At 36.2% G+C, this 21,126-nt stretch overlaps 1 protein-coding gene across 4 annotated transcripts in view; it reads right to left on the reverse strand.

Annotated features, from left to right (window-relative positions):
• Positions 1–2,226: 2,226 nt before the first annotated feature.
• The window catches only part of pyd (zonula occludens-like protein polychaetoid), a 253,318-nt gene continuing 234,418 nt past the window's right edge, over positions 2,227–21,126 (reverse strand). For 3 of the 4 annotated variants that reach the window (XM_089101630.1, XM_089101631.1, XM_089101633.1), the window contains 5 exons: positions 20,388–20,678; positions 17,946–18,217; positions 11,442–11,933; positions 7,664–7,878; positions 2,227–4,838 (listed from right to left, as the gene is read on the reverse strand). In XM_089101630.1, coding sequence (XP_088957756.1) covers positions 4,600–4,838; positions 7,664–7,878; positions 11,442–11,933; positions 17,946–18,217; positions 20,388–20,678 — 1,509 coding nt within the window. In that variant the 3' untranslated portion in view covers positions 2,227–4,599. The remainder of the gene's footprint in view (positions 4,839–7,663; positions 7,879–11,441; positions 11,934–17,945; positions 18,218–20,387; positions 20,679–21,126) is intronic. The other variant, XM_089101632.1, reaches the window with a different exon arrangement.

Raw genomic sequence — 21,126 nt, forward strand, 5'->3', positions numbered from 1 at the left:
AAGACTAAGTCACTAAGGCTAGGAATAAGTGAAGATGAAAAGGTGCAGTTGGGCACTGAAAATATTAATGTGGTGGACAGTTTCCCTTACCTAGGTAGTATTATAAGTAAAGATGGGGGGGGCAGGGAAGTTGTTGAAAATAGAATGCCCACGCCTCAGGGTGATTGTTCACAGTTAAAAAAAAGTTTGGAAGAATACGAAAATAAGTCTGCAAACCAAGTTTAGAATCTTAGAAGCTACAGTGATGACAGTGGTCAAATATGGCTCTGAAGCATGGACGCTCCGAAAAGCGGATGAAGATTTGCTGGATGTTTTCCAGAGAAATTGCTTAAGGATTGTTCTGGGTACCCGGCTGACTGACCGTATTTCAAACAATAGGCTATACGAAAAATGTGGTTCAATACCGCTTTCTAGGTCTTTAATGAAAGAAAGGTTGAGGTGGTTAGGGCATGTTGTGCGGATGAAGGATGACAGATTGCCGAAGATTGTTCTCTTCGGCCAACCATCTAGGGCTAAACGGAAAGCAGGTCGTCCCCGTCTGGGGTGGGAGGACGTCATAAAGAAAAATTTAAAGGAAATGGGAACTTCGTGGGCGGGTGTAAAAAGGGAGGCTTTGAATCGATTGAGGTGGAGGAGGAGCGTGCGTAGCTGTGTTGGCCTCAGGCGGCTTGGTGCTGCGATGAGTTGTTAGTAGTAGTAGTGCGTAGCTGTGTTGGCTCCAGGCGGCTTGGGGCTGCCGTGGGTTGTTAGCATTAGTAGTTTACTTTAATTTTGCACATAAAATCTAAAGCCCCTTTGCCTCCGTTACTTTCCCCAACAGAACCAGAAAGTTTCAACTCCATTTCCAAGCCTGACCCAGGATAATGCAGATATACTACTTCGATGACCTGGATACATATAGCATTTTTTAATTTTCATCTGCTCCCTCCCCGACCCAAAATTTGATGTCCACTTGAACCCCCTTTCCCCAACACCCTCAAAGTTACAGCTCAATCCTCCAAGCCACTCACGATATATTGCAGATATATGAGTGCACACAATGTCTATTGATTTGCCTAGGTACGCGCATTGTTTCCACAGTATACCCTTGGGAGACTCTGGGAATTTTGGCCTTGTGAATGATCCCTGTGAGCTCCTAGCTAATCGGAAAACTAAGACCAATAACATGAAAGCCTTTTCCACTAAAAATTTCCTATCAACAATTTACAAAATTAAGACCATTGCCACTGTGGGTGTGGGGCAATGTCAACCCATGAAGCAAATTTATTAAACTTCTTGAAAAAATGGCTATTTCAAACTTTCGGCCCTTTAAAATGGCATTAGAGCATTCAATTTACAAACGAAAAGCCTCCTCCCAGCTTTCTATGAACACCCCCTTCCATACAACGTGGTCAGAGAAAAAAACTTTTTCACCCATTTCTAGTCCTTAGTCGAACCCTTTTTTTGGGGGAACAAATACTTTTTTCCTTTCTGTATTTCCTTTTTATATAGAGAAATATATAATTTTTTAGGAAAGTTTTTTGGCCTTCTATGGGTTCCATTTTTTTGGGGGAGGGGGGGGGGTGCACCAAACGTTTTTTTTTACATTTAGCCCCTCTTGGCCCAAGAACATACGGCCGTAAGCCTCAAATCTCATCAGGGACAGAGAGCGTTTGGCACACCCTCGGACCGTCCCCCCCCACGTCCCACAAAAAAGTTTGCGATGCTTTTGAACCAGACAATGATTCCTGATAGATAATTTCTATTCGTTTCTATTAAATATATCAACAAAACCTCACTGTCCCGAATTCTTGCCAAACATTTCGGATGTATAAATCTATATGAATAGTGTGGTATATAATGTTTTTAAGGAATCAAGCCTTCCAAAATTTTCCTAAGGTGGGGAGGCGGAGATTCGGGAAAACAAAATGTTGGTTAAGGAAAAATGTCTTTTTAGTGTATTTTTGGTCTATAATGGCAGGGGGAGAGGGATAACTAGTCTACCACAATCCTCTCAAGAGTACCCTCAGTTTCTTTCCTAATTAAACCAACTATAATTTCAAATAGAAAACAGTCTTTTAGAGAACTCCATCATGCCAGATACTTAAAGCGAAGAAAACCAGTAATAATCACAGAGGTGTTTATCACTCAGAAGTATACCGTCGTCCGCAACCACTAGGAAATCTACTGACATTTAAGTTTCGTAGGAACTATGTTTCCTCTACATCGCTATCATATTGGTTATTGATTGTCAACAACAAAATTTAATAAGACCAAGAAACATCAATAAAATACACAAAATGAGTATAATAATTCACATGTACTAATCACTATTTTATACGAAAATAAAACAGGACTGTCATAAAGTCTTTATATACAAACAATTATTTGCATAATAAACATATATAACAAATCTCACAGAATAGAAAATATAAATTCTAAAATATGTGTAGGCTTCTAATGACTCCTATTTGCTGATTCATTAAACTATAAAGTTATATAAACATTATGTAGACGAATATATTTTTATTTTATTAGCTGTGTTGCTACCAAGTTTGGCGTCAATGCCCCAAATTTAACTTAAATGATTTAGATTGGGGTCGCCGGGACATGCAATAGACCTGTGACGAGCGCTCAAGACGGTTCAGGTTCATAGACCTCCCCCAGAAAATTTCTCGGTGCTTGTGCCTTACCCTAAGCCTAATTGAAAAGAAAATAGTCTATAGTTGCTTTGTTCTCTCGCAAAAAAAAGTTTTAGTTACTTAGCTATTGTGTATTTATTTGGACTTTTTCTTATTCGAAGCAGAAGTATCACAATTAATAATCTAAACTAACAACATCTAAAAAGTATTGTTGAGTCTTCACGTAGGCACAAAACGTATTAATAACCCATTCTCATCAATTTTTTCCCAGCCCCCCACCTGGTAACTCCGCCTTTATTAAGCCAAAATTTACTTGTGCTGGTAAATCATGAGTAGGTCTCGAAGGACTCTGGTACAATTGTTTAACGGAACTTCAATGCATTTTGTTGTTCTGCAGTACCAGTTATTCAACTATAATGATTAGAGCTAACAAAAAATAATACACATAATTTACATAGCTTATTAACAGGTGTAGATCTTTAAAAACGATAGAGATCGACCATACGAGGAATGGCAAAAAACATAATTTACACTGATATGTAACAAACAATGGCAGGCTATACAGGTTACACTTATATAGAAATTTACAGACAATTATTCTTAGTCCTAAAATAGTCCGGTGGTAAGATATCATACGTACATAAACAGCAAAGTAAATCTATTTTCTCAACACAGTATCTTCTCCTTAGGTGATTTATGACCTTATTTTCCCAATAAAACAAGGCAAGACCTATTTTCCCATGAACACAAAGGATAGAAATATTACGCTAAAAAAAAAAAAAAAAAAAAAAAAACGGAAAGAAAAATGCCTGAAGTCAAGAGACTAAATTCAAATTGGCAAGGTCAATCCTGCAAAAGTATTGGATCTAGAGTATCTACTATAATAGCCATGGTATCAACATTATCACATGGAAAGGCCTTAAATTCTGAAAATAAATTTCTCAAAAAAGGCGACAACAGCTAAAGATATAAGCATCATGATTTTATAGGCTGCGGTTTGATATTATAATTTTCATTTCTTAAGCACAAATCGACTACCCCTTGTCCGAAAACGACATTAATTTTGTCGCGTCACTTTCAGCGATATCGCATTTTAATTTTTGTTCTCTTTATTTAACAATAGAGCTTTGGAAATATGTTATTGGTTTTAATCATTTCAACCTTAATTCTGGACAATCATGTTAGGATACAACTTCATTGTAATGGAAGTTTGCTATTGCATCAATAAAGAAAACAGATTCCTTTTTCAAATTATTCTACTATTAAAATTCTCTCACTCACTTTATTATTATTTCCCACTTATTTCTGATAGTCTTTTCAAGTTTTGATAATCACCTGCTAATTGGTTATAAAATAAGAATAGGTGGAACATGTCAAATACAGGGTATCCGCAGGCCGTAAAGCCTCATTTTACTTCTACTGATTGCTTTCCCAGAGTTTTCAGTCTTGACATTCTTATACAGTTTGTTTCAGACGAAAGAAAGCAAACTCACAGAACTGCTGAAAAATTAGTTTCAAGAAATCATTTTTTTTCAAATTTTGCAATTTACTGATTGAGCCAATGAATATATCAAAAATCAAGTCAATGTGTGAATTAATCTTCAAACACCGAGATATTGGAGTACATTCAAAATGAAGCCAATGAATAAATTTATTTTAGACATTAGCACAACTGTGTAAACAGCAGTGAAAAAAAGTGAGCATAAGTAGACTTCCAAAAAAAGCGTAGGTCCCTAGCCCAGGTCTTTAATAGCCCTTTTTATGCCAAGAAAAAATTATAGCAATAGTTTTTATTTTTTCTTCTGCCAATCCTGTGGTTTTCGAAGTTCAATAGCCTGAAGGGCCACTTAAGAAAAGGAGGGACGAAATTTTTCTTCCAAACCTAAGGCCTTTGGTTATGACATATATGCTATAATATACCGAAACGAGAAAAATGAATGTATAAAAATTACAGGAATAGTGAATTATTATTATATTACTAAAAGTGATCAACAAGAACAACCACGTTTCCTTCTCCTGTCGATTTCAGGTCTGGCGGCAAAGAAAGGTGCCTCCATTTGTTCTCTTGGTCTATTTCTTCAGTGGCACCGCTTTTTAAAGCAACACTCCATCGATTTGATGAGCCTACGGGTCGATGTGGGAGATGCAATTCAACAGGTTTTAGGAACCGCAGACCATGAGGACCACACATTACTAAAGGACTCAAAAGTTGTTCACCTGAAATGCAAGAAGAAAACTGATTGAAAGTTATGAGAATCAGGCAAGTCTCATTGCCTGTAGAATGTACAAATATGTCATTTGATTATCAATCCCCTTTTCTCAACTGTTTAACTTGTTTTCATTCTACATTTCTGTATTTATAATTCTTGAAACTGAATTTTGGCTCACCGGTTAATTTTCAATTATTCAAACCAGCTTAAATCTGGTGGCAATACACTTCAGCAAAAAAGGGAGAAAAATGTGATACAGACTTAGATATTTCCGAAAATGATAGAAAAATTTTGGAAAAGACAAATTTTATCACAATTCATACATATTATAAATATTTAATAATTTATGAAAATGCTGGTTTTCAGTATTTTTTTTTTTAATTTTACCCTCTTTCTTTTCTCCAGACAGCTTTAATTATAAAAAAAGACAAAATAGAAGTGAAATATGGCAACAGAACGCCTTTTTTATTCTTTCTGAGAGTAAGGTGGGACTCAATTCCCTTGCCATAAATTATATATTCAACTTATATAAATATATATAATTATTATAATTATATAAACTTATATATATAATTATATATAATTATATATTATATAAATATATTATATATTATAAATATATTATATATTATAAATATATTATACAACTTATATATAATTATATAAATTATATATTCAACTTATATATATTAAATTATATTTATAATCAACAGCAAGGGTAAATTCTCACGAGGAAGATACAACAAAAAAAAAAAAAAAAAAAACGAAAAAAAAAAAAAAAAAAAAGACAGTCACGCACTAAAAGCAAATACATAGCGAAATGAACAACTAAAAACGTAAAAGGATAACTTTCCAAAAGTAACAGAGTTTGGGAACTCCTGAACCCGGTAAATAGTATAGACTTTTGAAGTTATTGAAGCAACTGGAAAAGTGAGCATTTACTTAAACAAGTTTACACAATATCATCACACCCCTTCTACAATTGGAATAACTTTTGTAACTAATAAATAGCAGAACCAACAGTGGATTTAAAAATACAGGGGGAGTGGGCAATTATTTATGACCGGCACAATGTATTTCTCTATATTTGAAAAATAAGAGAAAAAGAAAGAAATCATAGTGTTTCAGCGTAAACTCAACAAAAACACAGCAGATCTAAATCATTTAACCATCTCGTAACTAAGTTCAGCAGCTGTTTGTGCGTCTAACCGAGCATGGATTAATACTGAAGTTAACAAAAAGACTAGAAAAAAACAAACAAACACAAAACACAAAAGGCTATAGTACTAGAACCTGACCACATATTTCTAAATAGGGGAAATTACTGTCAGAATTAAAATGTCCGTATTCATAAAACATAAAATTATAAGCGAAAACATGATTTTGGGTCCTCCATTAACTTATAAGTACTAATTAGAATCATTAAAATGATTCTAATCTTTAGAGACAAATTTAAAAAGTGCAATATTATTGAAGAAAACAACAAGCGTTACTCAGCAGACATTAACAAGTCTAAGAAATAATTTCATCTAAATGTATAAAAAATTATCAGAATAAACAAAAAGAACGCAAAATTTTTAGTCAGGTGTCTATCCCATCAAAGTTCTAACATTTTCTAAGTTGTACAATTATAGGTTATTTCGTATTTCCGCTGTAGTTTTGTATGAATGGCAAAAGTCGGGTAAGTCGAAACATTACCTCTTTTCCTTTATAAGCTTATATGATGTCAAATGTCTTGAAATTACTAAGCTGTTTGAGTGGAGGGGTTGCCTACTCAAAGCGGTCGCCAAGCATAGGACACTTCGCGCAACGCCTAAGACGCAATGCTCACGGATTCGATTGCTAAATTCAGTTGCGAGGACTACGTTTTCAAATTATCCTACTTTATCTGGGAAGACAATACACTTTTTTTATTTAATTTAATTTTTTTTGTCTTCAACACTTCTATGACTTTAATTTTTGAGCCTGCTTTAGAAATAAATTTATCATCTTGGGAGTTATAGAAGTTCATTATTTGGAGTTTGTCTTCAATTTGATGCACGATATTGCTATGATTATGAACTTAAATAGTTACAAGTCATGCTTGACTTTTTACTGTTGTTTCACTGACTATTTTTCCGTCCCAGTTTTCTAATTACATTAACCACTTTTTTTCTCAAAAGAAAAAAAAAAATCAAAGAAATCTACACAATGATGGGGCCGTAGTTAATTATACCCCAAAAATCTTCATACTCGTATATCTGCAGAGTCAAATGCACTATGTTACATCCTTCTCAATATTGTCCCTGAAATTTGTCATCATCAGAGGTAATTTTTTCCCAACTTCCTACGGGACGTTAGAAAACAGAGGAACAACAATTTATAAACATGCAACATAAGAGTTTGTTCATACTACTTCGAGAGCCTGGGAAAGCGTTAGATCACTGCTTGGTTCATACCACACCCGAAAGCAAGACGGCTACTACATCAAGTACTGCTTTAAAGTTATTCAGGTTTTTAAACTTTATATGAAAAAAAAAAACAAAAAAAAAACAGAAAACTTTTAAGGAAGAAAACCTGACATTTCTTATTGTTTTCCTTGGATCATAAAAACAAAATTCCAGACGATTTTTTTCAATAAAATAGCGATTATTTAGTTGTTTTTTTTTACCGAATGGATTTCAACCAGATGTACTCTTGGCTATACTCTGATTGATTCGTCTTGACAAGTAGCCAACAACTTTTAAAATAGATAATACAAATAGACAGAGGTTAGAATAAGCTCAAAGCACACTGAACAGACCCATGCCATGCAACAGAAACAAGGTCACAAAGGTTAAATGCATGTTATACCTTTTTCCGCATCCAAAGGAGGCATAAGTGCAGAATCCCTACACACTTTAAAGAAAATCTGCTGCTTTACACCGGAGGGCAGAGCCCCTGGGGGAATATGAAGTGAGACTCCTGCTTCACGAGATTCAAGCGAGCCTCCAGTGGAGGTGAAGACCCCCTCTGCAACTGCAATTACTGACTGAGGAGATGGGGAGCGAATATCAGAAGGAGACGTTCTAACAGAAGAAAAGAGGATGTTAGGAGTTATAGAAAGAGAGTTTTCTGTTGATAACTAGTTTTTCTAAGTGATATACGTTTATACGCCTCATGGCAATGGTTTAGGAACTCGCATGATTAAGCTATGTTAGTGAAAAGCCTACAATTAGTAATAAGACATATGACTACACTCGTTTTGATATAGCCCAGATTTAACAAAGGGGTCTAGATATTTTTTGGGCATTTTTTCGCCAACGAATTTTCCATCATTTTTTTTTTGCCAGGGAATTTTTCATCGCGGTATTTATTTCGAATAATATCCCAGGATGGGTCACCGAGATTGTAAGAACCTTCTGTCAAGCTTATATATATATCATGTTCTTTGGCACAGAGCCTGGCCTTTTGGAGACATCAAGTGGCTGTTTTGTGGCTTTTGGAATCTGCTTTATCATTTCTTTCAGTCTTGTAGTTCAAAAATCATAATTTTGGACACCAGAAGCTTGCTTATTGAGCTGAAGTTGATAAAGAATGGGTCCAAAATACAAAGCTATAAATCAAACACTCTTTTTTATATTGACTTAATCCTACTATGCTGAATTAATGAAAAAAAAAATTCAAAATATAGCACTTTACGCTTAAGGGTTTTAGTATATACGACGTTAATGTAAAGATACATAACCCATCTATGCTTACCATGAGAAATGAATACTATGACAATATACCTTACGATAAAAGGTGTTGACGAAAGTCTTGACGAACCGAAACTTGATCAAAACACGAGTCATCAAGGCATAAAAAAGGCTTGTGATGCTGTTTTATCGTTGAAAGTAAAATATTATACTTAACATTAAAAAATTGACTCAATATTTTTTACCTAAAAAAATGAAATACCTTGAAAAAGAAATAACACCTTTTTAATTTCGTAACGTACATAGCCCAAGCTTTTTAATTTTAATTTATCATGGTTGACACCAGCTGTCAATGGTGTATATATAAACTTCTTCGTCATGTTCGGTGCATTATTTTCACAGCAAAATTCTCGGCTTCAGCCCCATTAAGAAATAAGAACCTTTCCGTTAATCCTCTCCCTAGTTCCGATTCTAGGTTTTGTGGATCAAAACCTTCGTCTGAATTTTAGACATAAGCCTTTAATGACCAAATACCCCACAGAAAAAATTTCAAATGAAATTACAACACAGAACAATGCAGTTTCTCAAGTAATGCGATATAGATGCTTGCTCCTGAAGGCAGGAAAAACGAACTGTGTCTGCGCTTAAGGGCTGATTATCTCTTTAGTACCACTTTCCTGAACATTACGGATGTAAGCAACCCTGGACACTGGACCAAGGAGAAAGTACTGACCCTCGGGATCTGGGACGTTGTTATCACCAAAAAGTCGTGGAAGAGTGATTTTGCTATTCGAGTAACAAACTCTAGCACGCTGAAACCCACTTTAAATTTGCCCATTGAATTCCATTATTTCTTATGTTGAGATTAGAGAAGTTGATTCTTACGACCAAATGCTTTGAAGAGGACCATATTGACGTTAATTAGCTAAATAAAAAAAGAGGGGCTGTTTTGGAACCCGAAGATATAAAGTTTACAAATCAAACAACACACTACAATATACAAACAATAAATTAGATAAAAAAAAACCATAATACATCAACGACAGCATTGCCATCCAGCAAAGAACAATTTCAGAAAAAATATAACAGGAGAATGCTGTTTTGAATCTAAGTCCCGTTCAAATTTCTAAGAATGCTGGTTATATCCTATTTTTTGAGAATTATGGTCCAAAGATACAAGATTGATGCATTACATGAACGAGAGCAGTGGACCGCGTTCACCATCCTGCTTCTGTGCGAAAACCCGACCGACAAAGGAACAAATGATGGAAAATAGCAAATTAAGTTATTGTATACGTTCCTTGGGTCAAATTTTCATGCTGAGTTGATTGGTGTAGTTTGCCTCTATTCCATCAATTAACTAAAGCCAGAAGGTTAAATCAGTGACATACAGAGGGGATAGGCATTAGACCCCCATCCCCGAAACCTTAAATTTTCTCAAACTTCTAGACACTTCTTATTCAGATTATCAAATTAAAATATTTTTCACTTTTGCCTCCTTCCCCCTTCCAAGCATAAATTTCACTTTTGCCTCCTTCCCCCTTCCAAGCATAAATTCTTTCACACATGCCTGGGTTGAAGCATTTCCGTAGCGTCTGTACCATGACGTAAATTGTTGATATCTCGCTTCTTTTCTGGCATTTCTTTTCAAGTAATCCGAACTTTATGAAGCCTGACTATACTCCTTCGAGTGACTAAAGCAAAAAGGGGATAGCAATTTCACAGCCCCAATACTATGTTGCATACTTTGGATATCTCGCTTCTTCTCCAAAATGTTTTTTGTAATTAATTCAACCTTTACCGTTACGATCACGACAAAAAGAACGATGTAACTGTTTGACCTCATTATGACCTTAATGAATGTGATGTCAAAGTGATATTTCTTTTCTTCACTAAAATGTACAATTCATCCTTATGGCACGGATGAGGCAATACATATTGACGATTTTCCAGCAGCTCCGCATTAGACAGCATTTTAAATCCGTCCAATATTTCAAGATATTTACTAGGTCAGAACAGAACATCTATTTTTTCCTATAAAGGCCCTATCCTTTTGCCCACAAAAAAAGACAAATCTCTTGTTTTGGCAGTTTTAAAGCAGAATGATGTCATTCTATTATTAGTTAATTATTAGTTTTAAGGTTTCATTCTTATAAATAAGAAAAAATGTCAGGGGGTACTAACCAATTGACTTAAATTCGGTGCATATATAATAACACATAAAGCTGTGTTTGTAGTCTCCGACCTAGTGGAACTGAAACATACTTTTTTTGTATTACTACCCCGCCTCTTCTCTTTCCTCCCCTGTGAAGAAAATCCACTTTTGCAAATCTAATCAATCAATAAAAACCCGACACAAGGAGATCTTTCTCTCTTACCATTTAAAAAACAATATTTTTTTTCGGGTAAGACGAGATACACCTTTTTCTTTCCACACTCTACGTCCAACAAATAAAAATTTTGAGTTACAAAATATGGTAAGATATGGTGCACAAAACTCCAGTTTTTGCAAGACTCTTTTATGGATTCAGCATCATAAAACAAGCAGTGGCACAGGGGCGTCAATTCAGTAAATACAGTGCGGGGAGGGGGGGGAGTTTTGTTGTTGTCATTTCGATTTTTTTTCAGTCAAAATGCCAGAAAAAGGTATTTTCACTCATAATACAAAAACGATATTTTTCCAAATATTCGAGGGGAAAATTATTCCCCCCCCCCCTTCTCCCCGACTGAAACACCTGGGGATTCACTAAAAATCAATCTCCATTAAATCTGCAACACAGGCTCCGAGATGTAACACTTAAACCGCAACGATTTTTGATGACAAATTTTAATGGTTGGAAATCTTTGAAAAGAAAATAACCATCTCAAGTTATAGCCGAAAGCTTGCCCCAAAGCAAATAGTAATAATAATAATTAATCATGCAGCAAAAAATCCCATTTGAGTAGAAGCTTACCTTCCATTTTCTGCACTAGGTCCAGCAGACGTAGAGCCGTATGACGGTTTCCTATACAGCTCAAATGCACTTCCTCGTTGATCCCTATGTTGCAAATCGATAGGGCGATTGTCTCTTGGAGGAACATTATAATAATACTGATTCTTGTTATTTGAACTAGGAGGTCTTACACTTAATCCTCCATAACTTTGTCTATCTAAACTGCTCCCGTGACCAGAATCAAATCCATTACTGTCTTCTTCATACTTTGGATAATTATTGTAACTATTATAGTAGTTATCGTAGCTCCGAGGGGGAACTGGAGATTTTGGATTACTGGATGTACTGGGTGAACTGTGACTCCAGTATGTCGCGCTTGGGTCACCATTGCTAATACTCAGAGGAGGTGGTCGATTATAATTTCTGGGTTTGGGTGGTGGTACTGGTTTATAACTAGACGGAGGTCCAACAGATGCACCCTTCGGAGGAGGGGAAGGCTTGTAGTCATATGTCCTGAAGAAGAAAATGTCAATTTAAAAGCAATATTTGGTGTCATATATGCAAAATTAAAAATTAAGGGAAAGCACAGATGGGAATAAATAAACATCGAGATAAAACTAAAGGGTTTACGAATTACTACGCAGGATATCTTACTAGACATACGAATCTAGATCTAAAACGGCAAAGATTGGCTTCCTTTCTCTGTACATATCTTTTATCTTTAAACAAGCAATAATTATACACATGTATATTACCGTGAAGGTTCGATATTCGTAAATGTCAACATTCATCGGTGAATGTCCGAAATACCTTTTTTCTTCCTTGGATTTAGTCAGCGTTACCAGCAGAGTTGCCACCTGCAGCACGAAAGTACTATTTTAGTACTGTTTAATCATGTGCAGCACTGTCACACGCGCTACATTGAATAACCAAAAAGTAGCACTTTCGTGCTGCAATTTGTAGCAGTTTCGAACTACAATTTTTCTTGTTGTCGTTGCGAAACATTGAAGATTTTGAAAATGCCGACGACCACCAAAAAAAGCGAGGACCCCCTTTATCCCGTATTTGTTTCGAAAGATTACGCAAAGTTTGATGTAGCCAGAACCGCCTTTTTGCGTGTTCGCTTCAAAAGATTGGTGCTAAGTTTGAAATAACCAGACATAAAAAGATTAAAAAATTGACATAAAATTAAACAAAGTACAGTTAAACAGACGATGCGCCTGTCATGGCGCAAGCCGCAACACGTGCAAAATTTAATTTACTGTAGCACTGAAAATCACTGTGTAGCACGCAAATTTGAACAATTTTAGCACTTTAGGAGCTGACCGTGAGGCAACCCTGGTTGCCAGTCAGCTTTTTCAGTTTAATGCAAGGTTTGATGATGACAGGTTAAGTTTGGTTAGCTTAGATTTATAAACCACTTCTGATATTCATAACCAAATTTAACCTAACCTAACTTTTACCATCATAGCTTGCACAAGACTGGAAAAGCTTACTCGCATATATATATATATATATATATATATATATATATATATATATATATATATATATATATATATATATATATACATATATTGTAAAAATGTAAGGATAATTTTTTTCTGAAAACTGGCATACTAGCACTTTCTGGTGTGGAAAAACGATCTAAATAGGTCACGAGTTTGGGAAAAATTCGCTTTTCTCCTCCCAGCACCCATAGTATTTTTTTTCTTAAATTCTCTGCTTCAATCCTATGTTATCTGAAATTAGATATCCAACAGTCAGATAAAACTGACAAAATGAAGTTTGACAGTTGGACAAGGATGAGCGAATATCAGTCACGCCACTAGTCTCTTTAAACGTTGTGACCTGAATTAATTTTGCATTGTATTTGATATTATATTCCTAGTCAATTCGTATGGAGCGATTATTTAATTAATCAGTCACCCTGCAGGTCAATTGAACCTATCAGGTTGACAGAAAGGGTCAACTGAACTTTGAGCAATCTCAACACGATACCCGACAAAAGATATTGTTATTTCAGACTAGAGTATTGGTAAAGTAAGTTTGTTTTTACTTGTATAGTTCGGAGGTAGGGGAGATAGGCCCAGGTTTGTCACAGCCCAGGTTCGTCATTTGCATTTAATTAGGGAGCCATCTATGAAAAGATTCCCATAATCTACCGTTTAAGTTGCCATCTAGTAGCGAAAGTTTGAATGTATCCAACTGAGTTGAACCTCGTTTCTCAGATTTTGTAAGGTAAGTTGATTTTTAGGGCTTGAAAAGTAAATTTTTCTGTTAAAGAAAAATGAAAAAATCGGTCTCGAACGCAAAGGTAAGAGACAACTTTTTGTCTCGACAGAAACATCTGAGACTTAGTAAACTATTAATGATAAACATTTATCGCCATCTACAATAACAACTGGACACTACCGATTTTTCTCCAAAAAGGGAAAAAGCCCACGTTTACCACAAAAAAAAAAGAAAGAAGAAAAACATGCCTGATTCGCAACTCTAGGACTGGCGAACTAGGAAAGCTAAATTTTTGCAACACACTTCATTGACATTTACTTTTGTCAGATACACTCAATAAAGAAACGAAAATCCCATGTACTTTAGCCTGGAAGATTCAGTATGGTTGGATCAAACCTTACTTGGCCCAGAAAAATAGCATGGTGAGGAAACTTAAAATAAACTTAAACTAAAACTAAAAAACTTCTCTGGCTTGCAATACTCTAAACTTATTTTAGGGCATAATGACGCGAAAAACTATTCCAGCAGAAGAAAGGAAGAAGGGGGGTATTTACTCTCAGCTGGTCCAAGCAGCTGTAATCGAAGTTATTATAAAGAAACAGAACAAGAAAACGGCTGCAAAAAACATGAAATACCATATACAACTCTGGGGGATACATCACCAAGGCTGAGAAACAGGATGTGGATATTGAGCTTCTACCTCTCTCATTTTCCTAACCACTTTATGCTACAAGACAGATCTTTACAGAAGAACAAGAAAATACTCTTGCTAAATAATTGCAAGTCGTGTGCCATATGCATTGTGGTTTCACACTGCTTGAAGTTCGTCAGGTTGCTTGCAGGTATTCTCTTGCCAAAGGACTTACCATCCCAAATTAACATGGATAAGCAACGACAATCAAAATGCTGCAGGTGAAGATCTTGGCAAGTCTTGGCCTTGCAACTGCTTTCAATTGTGTGACAGTTGGGATATTTTTGAAAATCTTGGTGATGTGTACGAGCGCCACAAATTTACCACACAAAATATTTATATTGTAAACAAAACCGGACTATCAACAGCCCACAAGCTAGGAAAAATTATTGCAGCAAAAGGACAGAAACAAGTTGGCAAGGTAACGTCAGCAGAAAGAGGGCAGAATATTACTGTGCGTTTGCGTCAGTGCCATGGGTAATAGCACCCCTCTTATACTCATTTTTCCTCACAAGAATTGCCCCAAATTCTTGTTCAAAGGAGCGCCGCCACGCACTATTGCTCACGGATCAGAAATGGCTTCTGGTTGCATGTGTAATGCTCTATTTCTTGTTTGGATAAACCATTTTATCAGTCATACAAGACCGAGTAAGGCTAAATCTGTGCTTCTAATACTTGACATTCACATTAGTCGTTACAGTAGTGAATCGCTTGACTTAGCCAAATAAAACAGAGTCAGCACGCTCACCGTTCCACCTCATACAACGCATAAGCTGCAACCACTTGACAGGTCAGTTATGTTTCCTTTGAAGGCTTTCTACAACAGGGAATCTGCGACTTTTATGGCAGAGCATAAATGCAAGAATATCTCAAGGTATAACATCTGAGCTTTCTGGAAAGCATATTCCAAAGCAGTGACCCCAGGAAACACAATCAGCGGTTTTTCCCGCACCGGCATTTTCCCTTTCAATCCCCAGATTTTCAAAGATCAAGAGTTCCTCAGTTCATATGGCTCTGATCGACCATCTACTTCGAATTATGGTAACATGACACCTCCATCACCTATTGCTTCTTCTGCTGACGATGAAGGGGCTAATCAGCCCACCAACCATGAGAACGATACCCAATCTTTCTCAGGATTCCCTTTAAGCGGACAATCTGAAAAAAGCTTTCATGAACTAGTCAATGTGACTCCATTTCCGAAAGCTTATCCGAGAAAACAAATCAGACGTTCAGTAAAAAAAAAAGACCACCAAAACTTTGACTGATACCACAGTGAAGGAAAGCATCCTCCAGGAAGAGGAACTGAAAGCTGCAAAACGAGGAAGAGAGAACAGAAAACCGAGGAGAAGAAGAGCGCAAAGAAAGCTAAATTGCAATAAGCAAGCAAGTAATTGTTCCTCAAGATTGAAAGTGAGTCTTATCACGTTGAGATGGAGCTTGACGATTAGTTTGAGGACAGTCTTAAGCTAGAAGAAGATGAGGAAGATGTGGGAAACAAGCCAATAAAAATGACTTTGTTTTAGCTGGACTTGCAGGTAAAAAGAGTGCTAAGTGCTTCTGAAAGTTTTGAAGCTGCAAAAGTTCTGAAGGAATATCCAGTTGAACTTGATGTTCTATTCTTGAAGTGCGTAGGACAGAGAAAGTTTGTGCTTACCGAAGAAGAATCGTGCGTCTTGAAGTCCAAGGTTGTAACAGGATTAGGTAAGCACTCAGTCTCAGGTGGGACTTCAAGACTTGGTGAAAGACTGAAGTTTGGTCGTGTGAGAATCGTGTGTCTTAAACTCCTAGGTTGTAACAGGATTAGGTAAGCCCTCGGTCTCAGGCGGGACTTCAAGACTTGGTGAAAGACTGAAGTTTGGTCGTGTGAGAATCGTGTGTCTTAAACTCCTGGGTTGTAACAGGATTAGGTAAGCCCTCAGTCTCAGGCGGGACTTCAAGACTTGGCGATAGACTGAAGTTTGGTATTGACCTTTGAGAATACAAGATGCGTTAGTCGGTAGTAGTGTTCAATCTAATGAGATGGCCTTCAACAGTAAAATTAACTAGGATTTGATTTATAGAAGGCTGGTTTTGAATAGGCTTCTGTCCTAAGCATGTTTATTTTTTGTATCTGAATTCTGAAAGACAATTAAAAATCTGATAAACAAAAAATTTTAGGACTAATTCTAGAGGAGTAAGAGCTTTTCTTGACTTGAGTTAAGACGATGGCAAACCATAGACGTATTATTAAATATATACCAGACCACATGGGATTTTGCGAGTTCCTTGCACTTTTTCTTCTTTGCCTCCAGTACACGCGTTAAAGACCGAGAGTTACATGAAAAACAGGCTTTCTCTGCCCTGTCTCTGCCTTGTGAGGTGTTGCTCACTCCGTGGCAAAGATTTAAACTTTAGTTTTTTTGGGTTGAAGGGGCAAAAAAAAGTACCAAGGTTGGCTTAAGTTAGATTAGGTTACGTATTTAATATATGCTTTGCTTTACCCCACCCCTCTAATATGCAAATATATAGACCCAAATTTGTTTATGAACTATTATATTTTCATCCTATTTTGTTTTAGTTCATTAGCATTAACAAAACTTCACTTTTTGTGTACTTACTGGATTCTTAACAAGTACCAAAACTACTCCTAAGACACAAGAGCCGATTAATTAGAATAATAACCCTTTTCAAAAGTTCTAAAAAAGTCAAAATTTAGCGTAAAGAAAGAGGTATTGAGGCCGGAGCAACCCCCCTCATGTAAGTAATGATTTGTTCGTTTTAAGTTTTGATGTTGCTTCTTAATTTCAATTGAAAAAACTTGATTTAAAAAAAATCTAATTATATACAAAATAAACGAGAAAAGTGGCGAACGTGGGCCGGTCTCCTCTATTAATTCACGAACTTACAAGGCAAAAAAATAAGATAAAATGAATGTCAATACAACTAAATCGATAAAAACTACACAAGTTTTTTTTGCATGAATCAGGGTGCAAGGAGATCTTATTTCCGAGGGGGGAGGGGAGAATACACCGGAAGTACGTCTAAAAAATTCACTTCACCGAGAGAAGCTCGTCCTCAGGTACTGTTCCCTAAGTCTTCAAGTTCTTCTGTTTTTTGACAAAATATCTTAAGATTACTTATGAATTGGATCTATCAAAAAACATATTTAAAAAATCATTCTATCTACAAAGTAGAAAGACTTTAAGATATATAAACAACACAAATTTAGCTAGAAGTGAAATGGTGACATCAATTTAATTAGGGGTGGTATCACGTTACTATAAAAGTATACTGATAATTTAAGGTTGTCCTGTAAGCCCTGTAACAGACCGATCAACATCTTTTAATCAAGTGTTAAGCCAGATTAAAAAAAAGAAAAGTGCATACAAATAATTCTATGGGCTATAGCTTAGAAAAATTTTCCGCCGCCAAAATCCAAAAATCTTCAAGAATTTATATTTAGTTCTCATCCAAACTCTCAATCTCTCAATTCAAACTCTCATCCTGAGCACACTACTTTGGAGATTCAACGACAAGAGGACAAGAGGTTGCTAAAGAACGACAAGAGGTTGCTAAAGAACGACAAGAGGTTGCTAAAGAATTAAGTTTTTTGTTACCCATAATTGCCATTCAGAGCCAGCTCTTGGGAGGGTGATCCAGGAGGCGGGTTTGTACTAGATCCAGGAGGCGGGTTTGTACTAGATCTTGAGAATCTATATGGATCTGGGTGTCTGGCGGTGGATCTCCCTCGATCTTGAGACTTCTCTTTCGAATATCGAGATTGATCTGTTGGCTCTCGAGTCCGAAAACTTGAAGCGTTAGGAGTTTGACCTGACAAATCGCTATGACGAGGATACGCTTCTTGCGAAGATGTGCTTTCATAGCTCGCCTAAATTATAAAGAAGATAAAAATTATCTGCAATGAAATACTATTAGAATTCAAGCATTCTCACGACGTAAAAGCATACTACCAAATAGGCTATAATTGAAAGTATTATTAGAATGATTCTGTTTGGAAAGTTTTATTAAAATTAGCCATATAGAATGTTTCTATTTAAGAGAAGAGAAGAGAGGTAATTTATTAGAGGACAATAAAAAAAAAGAACAAATGTATAAAAATGGTTTACCATTAAGCTCTAGGGAGCCTGTACGGCAAAAATTCACAACGAATCCTCCATAAAACAACGAAGAAACACCCCCCCCCCCCCACAAACATTTTTTTTTACAGAAACAAAGAAAAAAAAATTTGGCTATGAGTACAAACTTGCCTTTCAACAAAAATGTGGAATTTTGTATTTTTTGCCAGAAGAAAGATCACGGATGCGTGTTTATTTGTTTTTTGTTTTTTTTATCCCCAGGGGTGATCGTATCGACCCAGTAGTCCAAGAATATCGTGAGAGGGCTCATTCGGACGGAAATTAAAAGTTCTAGTGCCCTTTTTAAGTGACAATAAAAATTGGAGGGCAACTTGGCCCCTCCCACGTTCATTTTCCCGAAGTCATCCGATCAAAGTTTTGAGATAGCCATTTTGTTCAGCATAGTCGAAAACCTCATAAATATGTCTTTGAGGATGACTTAATCCCACACAGTTCCCAGGGGAAGGACTGCAAGTTATGAACTTAGCCCATTGTTTGCATATAGTATTGTTTATTGGGAAGTATACAGACGTTTTCAGGAAGGGTTTTTTTCTAGTGGGGGGGGGGGGGGTCGGAGGAGAGGGTTATGAGGGAGGATCTTTCCTTGGGGAAAGGGACATTTCTATGAAGGGGCGCCAGATTTCCCAGCATTATTTAAAAAACGATCAGAAATTATATAAAAAAAAATCAAGTTTTTTCAACTGAAAGTAAGGAGCAACATTAAAACTTAAAACGAACAGGAATTATTACGCATATGAGGGGGCCCACCCCCTAGTTAATACCTCGCTCTTTACGCTAAAGTTTTTTTTAATACTTTCAAAAGACCTATCAATTTTAATGAAACGGCCTTTCTGATTCAGGGGTTTGTGATTCGAACAAAATTAAAAATTTAGCGTAAAGAGCGATGTGTTGACTAGGAGGCGAACCCCTCATATACGTAAAAATTTATGTTCGCTTTAAGTTTTAATGTTGCTCTTTACTTTCAGTTGAAAAAACTCGTTTTTATTTAATTTATAGGGAAAGCTATGGTCAAACAAAATTAATGTTTAATCAAGTATCTGACGCTAGAATCAAAGAAAAATGTAAAGACTGAAAGTTTTTAATTAGATTTTGAACGTTCATTTTGTACCTCTGAATGGGTGTCAAATGAAACAAAATTATGATTGAATGAGAACAGAAAAAGTACAATGGCTAACAGGTCGAAAGATAATGGATTGACTACTACTTTCTTTCAACTAAGAAAAAGACCTCTAGAGTAAATTCATAGCCATTAGAACTGTGAAATAGCTTTAACAGATCAAAATGCCTTAAAATTCGCCAAACAGTGCACAGGTGTACGGTATTTTTTTTTTCGTTTAATAAGTAGAATAAGCCACTTTTCATTAAAACAAACTAAGCGTAGTATACATTTAACCCTACCTCACGATATATATAGAAAAAAATGCTATTTTTTTTATATTAATATTGCAAATTTTTCAAAAAAAAAAAAAAAAAAAAAAAAACCGTTTCGTTACCCAACTTTGCAGAATATGCCCCACAGTAGACAGAATATACCAGTAAGCTTATCGCAGATCATTTCTGGTCTTCGTTCTCGGTGCGAACAAAAAGCTCCTCCCACTTATTTCTGCATTAGCGGGAATGCGGGTTAGTCTTTTTCCGATTGTTTCAATGCACTTTGATGTAAACAATCGGAAACAGACTAACCTGAATTCCCGCTAATCTGACTTTGCCTATGTTTATATCTGCAAAAACGTTCTCCGGAGCACTCGCACCCCGGTCCGGGTTTTTATAATGGGTGAGATAGAGAATGATCATACTGGATAATTATATGAACAGTGATATGCCCTGACAAACAAGCCGTTTCCAGCTACAAAAGCAAGAGCAATCACATTACAACTGCCAATTTGGAGAGCAACAACTTACTGTTTTCTTATCTCTACTATCTCGATCTACAGAAGTACCCCTCCTCGCGCTACCAGATTCACACCCTCCTGAGTCAACATAGGCCCGAGGCTTACTAGCTCTGTCAATTTTAGGAGGTGGGGGATCCATGGGTAAGCCTGTTTCTTTGACAAAAGGCTGCCTGTGATTTGATCCAACGCTATGCCGGGAATTTGGATGATGACTACTAGGTCGCGATGAATAACCTGAGTCGATGAATCCATATTTACTTTCTCGGTCCATTCGGCGAACATCAAGCCCCTCCGAAGATGGCTAAAACAAAAAATTAATTGCAAATTCCAATTAAAAAGAATCTTACAGTTAAAAATGTTATAGTTCTAAGGGAAAGTACCATATTCAGAAAACCGTAAAACGATACTATGATTCTATAAACAATAAAATAAAGAAACGAAAATAAAGAGAGTATCGTTTTTTCAACTCATCTTTGTTCTAAGATCTTACAGCACACTGATGTTAGCAAAAAACACGAAAGACGCCATCTTTCTGCCATATAGAACACTGATGAGAGAACTTTGATGATATACTCATCATTGTTCTCAGACCACTGATCACAGCTGATTGATAAAAGACTTTTGAATAAAAACTAAAAAAGATTTAATATATTAGCAAATTGTTGAGTTAAAAAACGGCCCTATTGACTTACAAGTTTCAAGAGCATTTCAAGCATTCAGGGACAGAGGGTTAAAACAACTTTTCTGGA

The sequence above is a fragment of the Artemia sp. Qi Xiang Cuo genome, chromosome 15 (genome assembly GCF_049724085.1).
Source record: "Artemia sp. Qi Xiang Cuo chromosome 15, ASM4972408v1, whole genome shotgun sequence".
In the NCBI taxonomy this organism is placed as follows: domain Eukaryota; kingdom Metazoa; phylum Arthropoda; class Branchiopoda; order Anostraca; family Artemiidae; genus Artemia; species Artemia sp. Qi Xiang Cuo.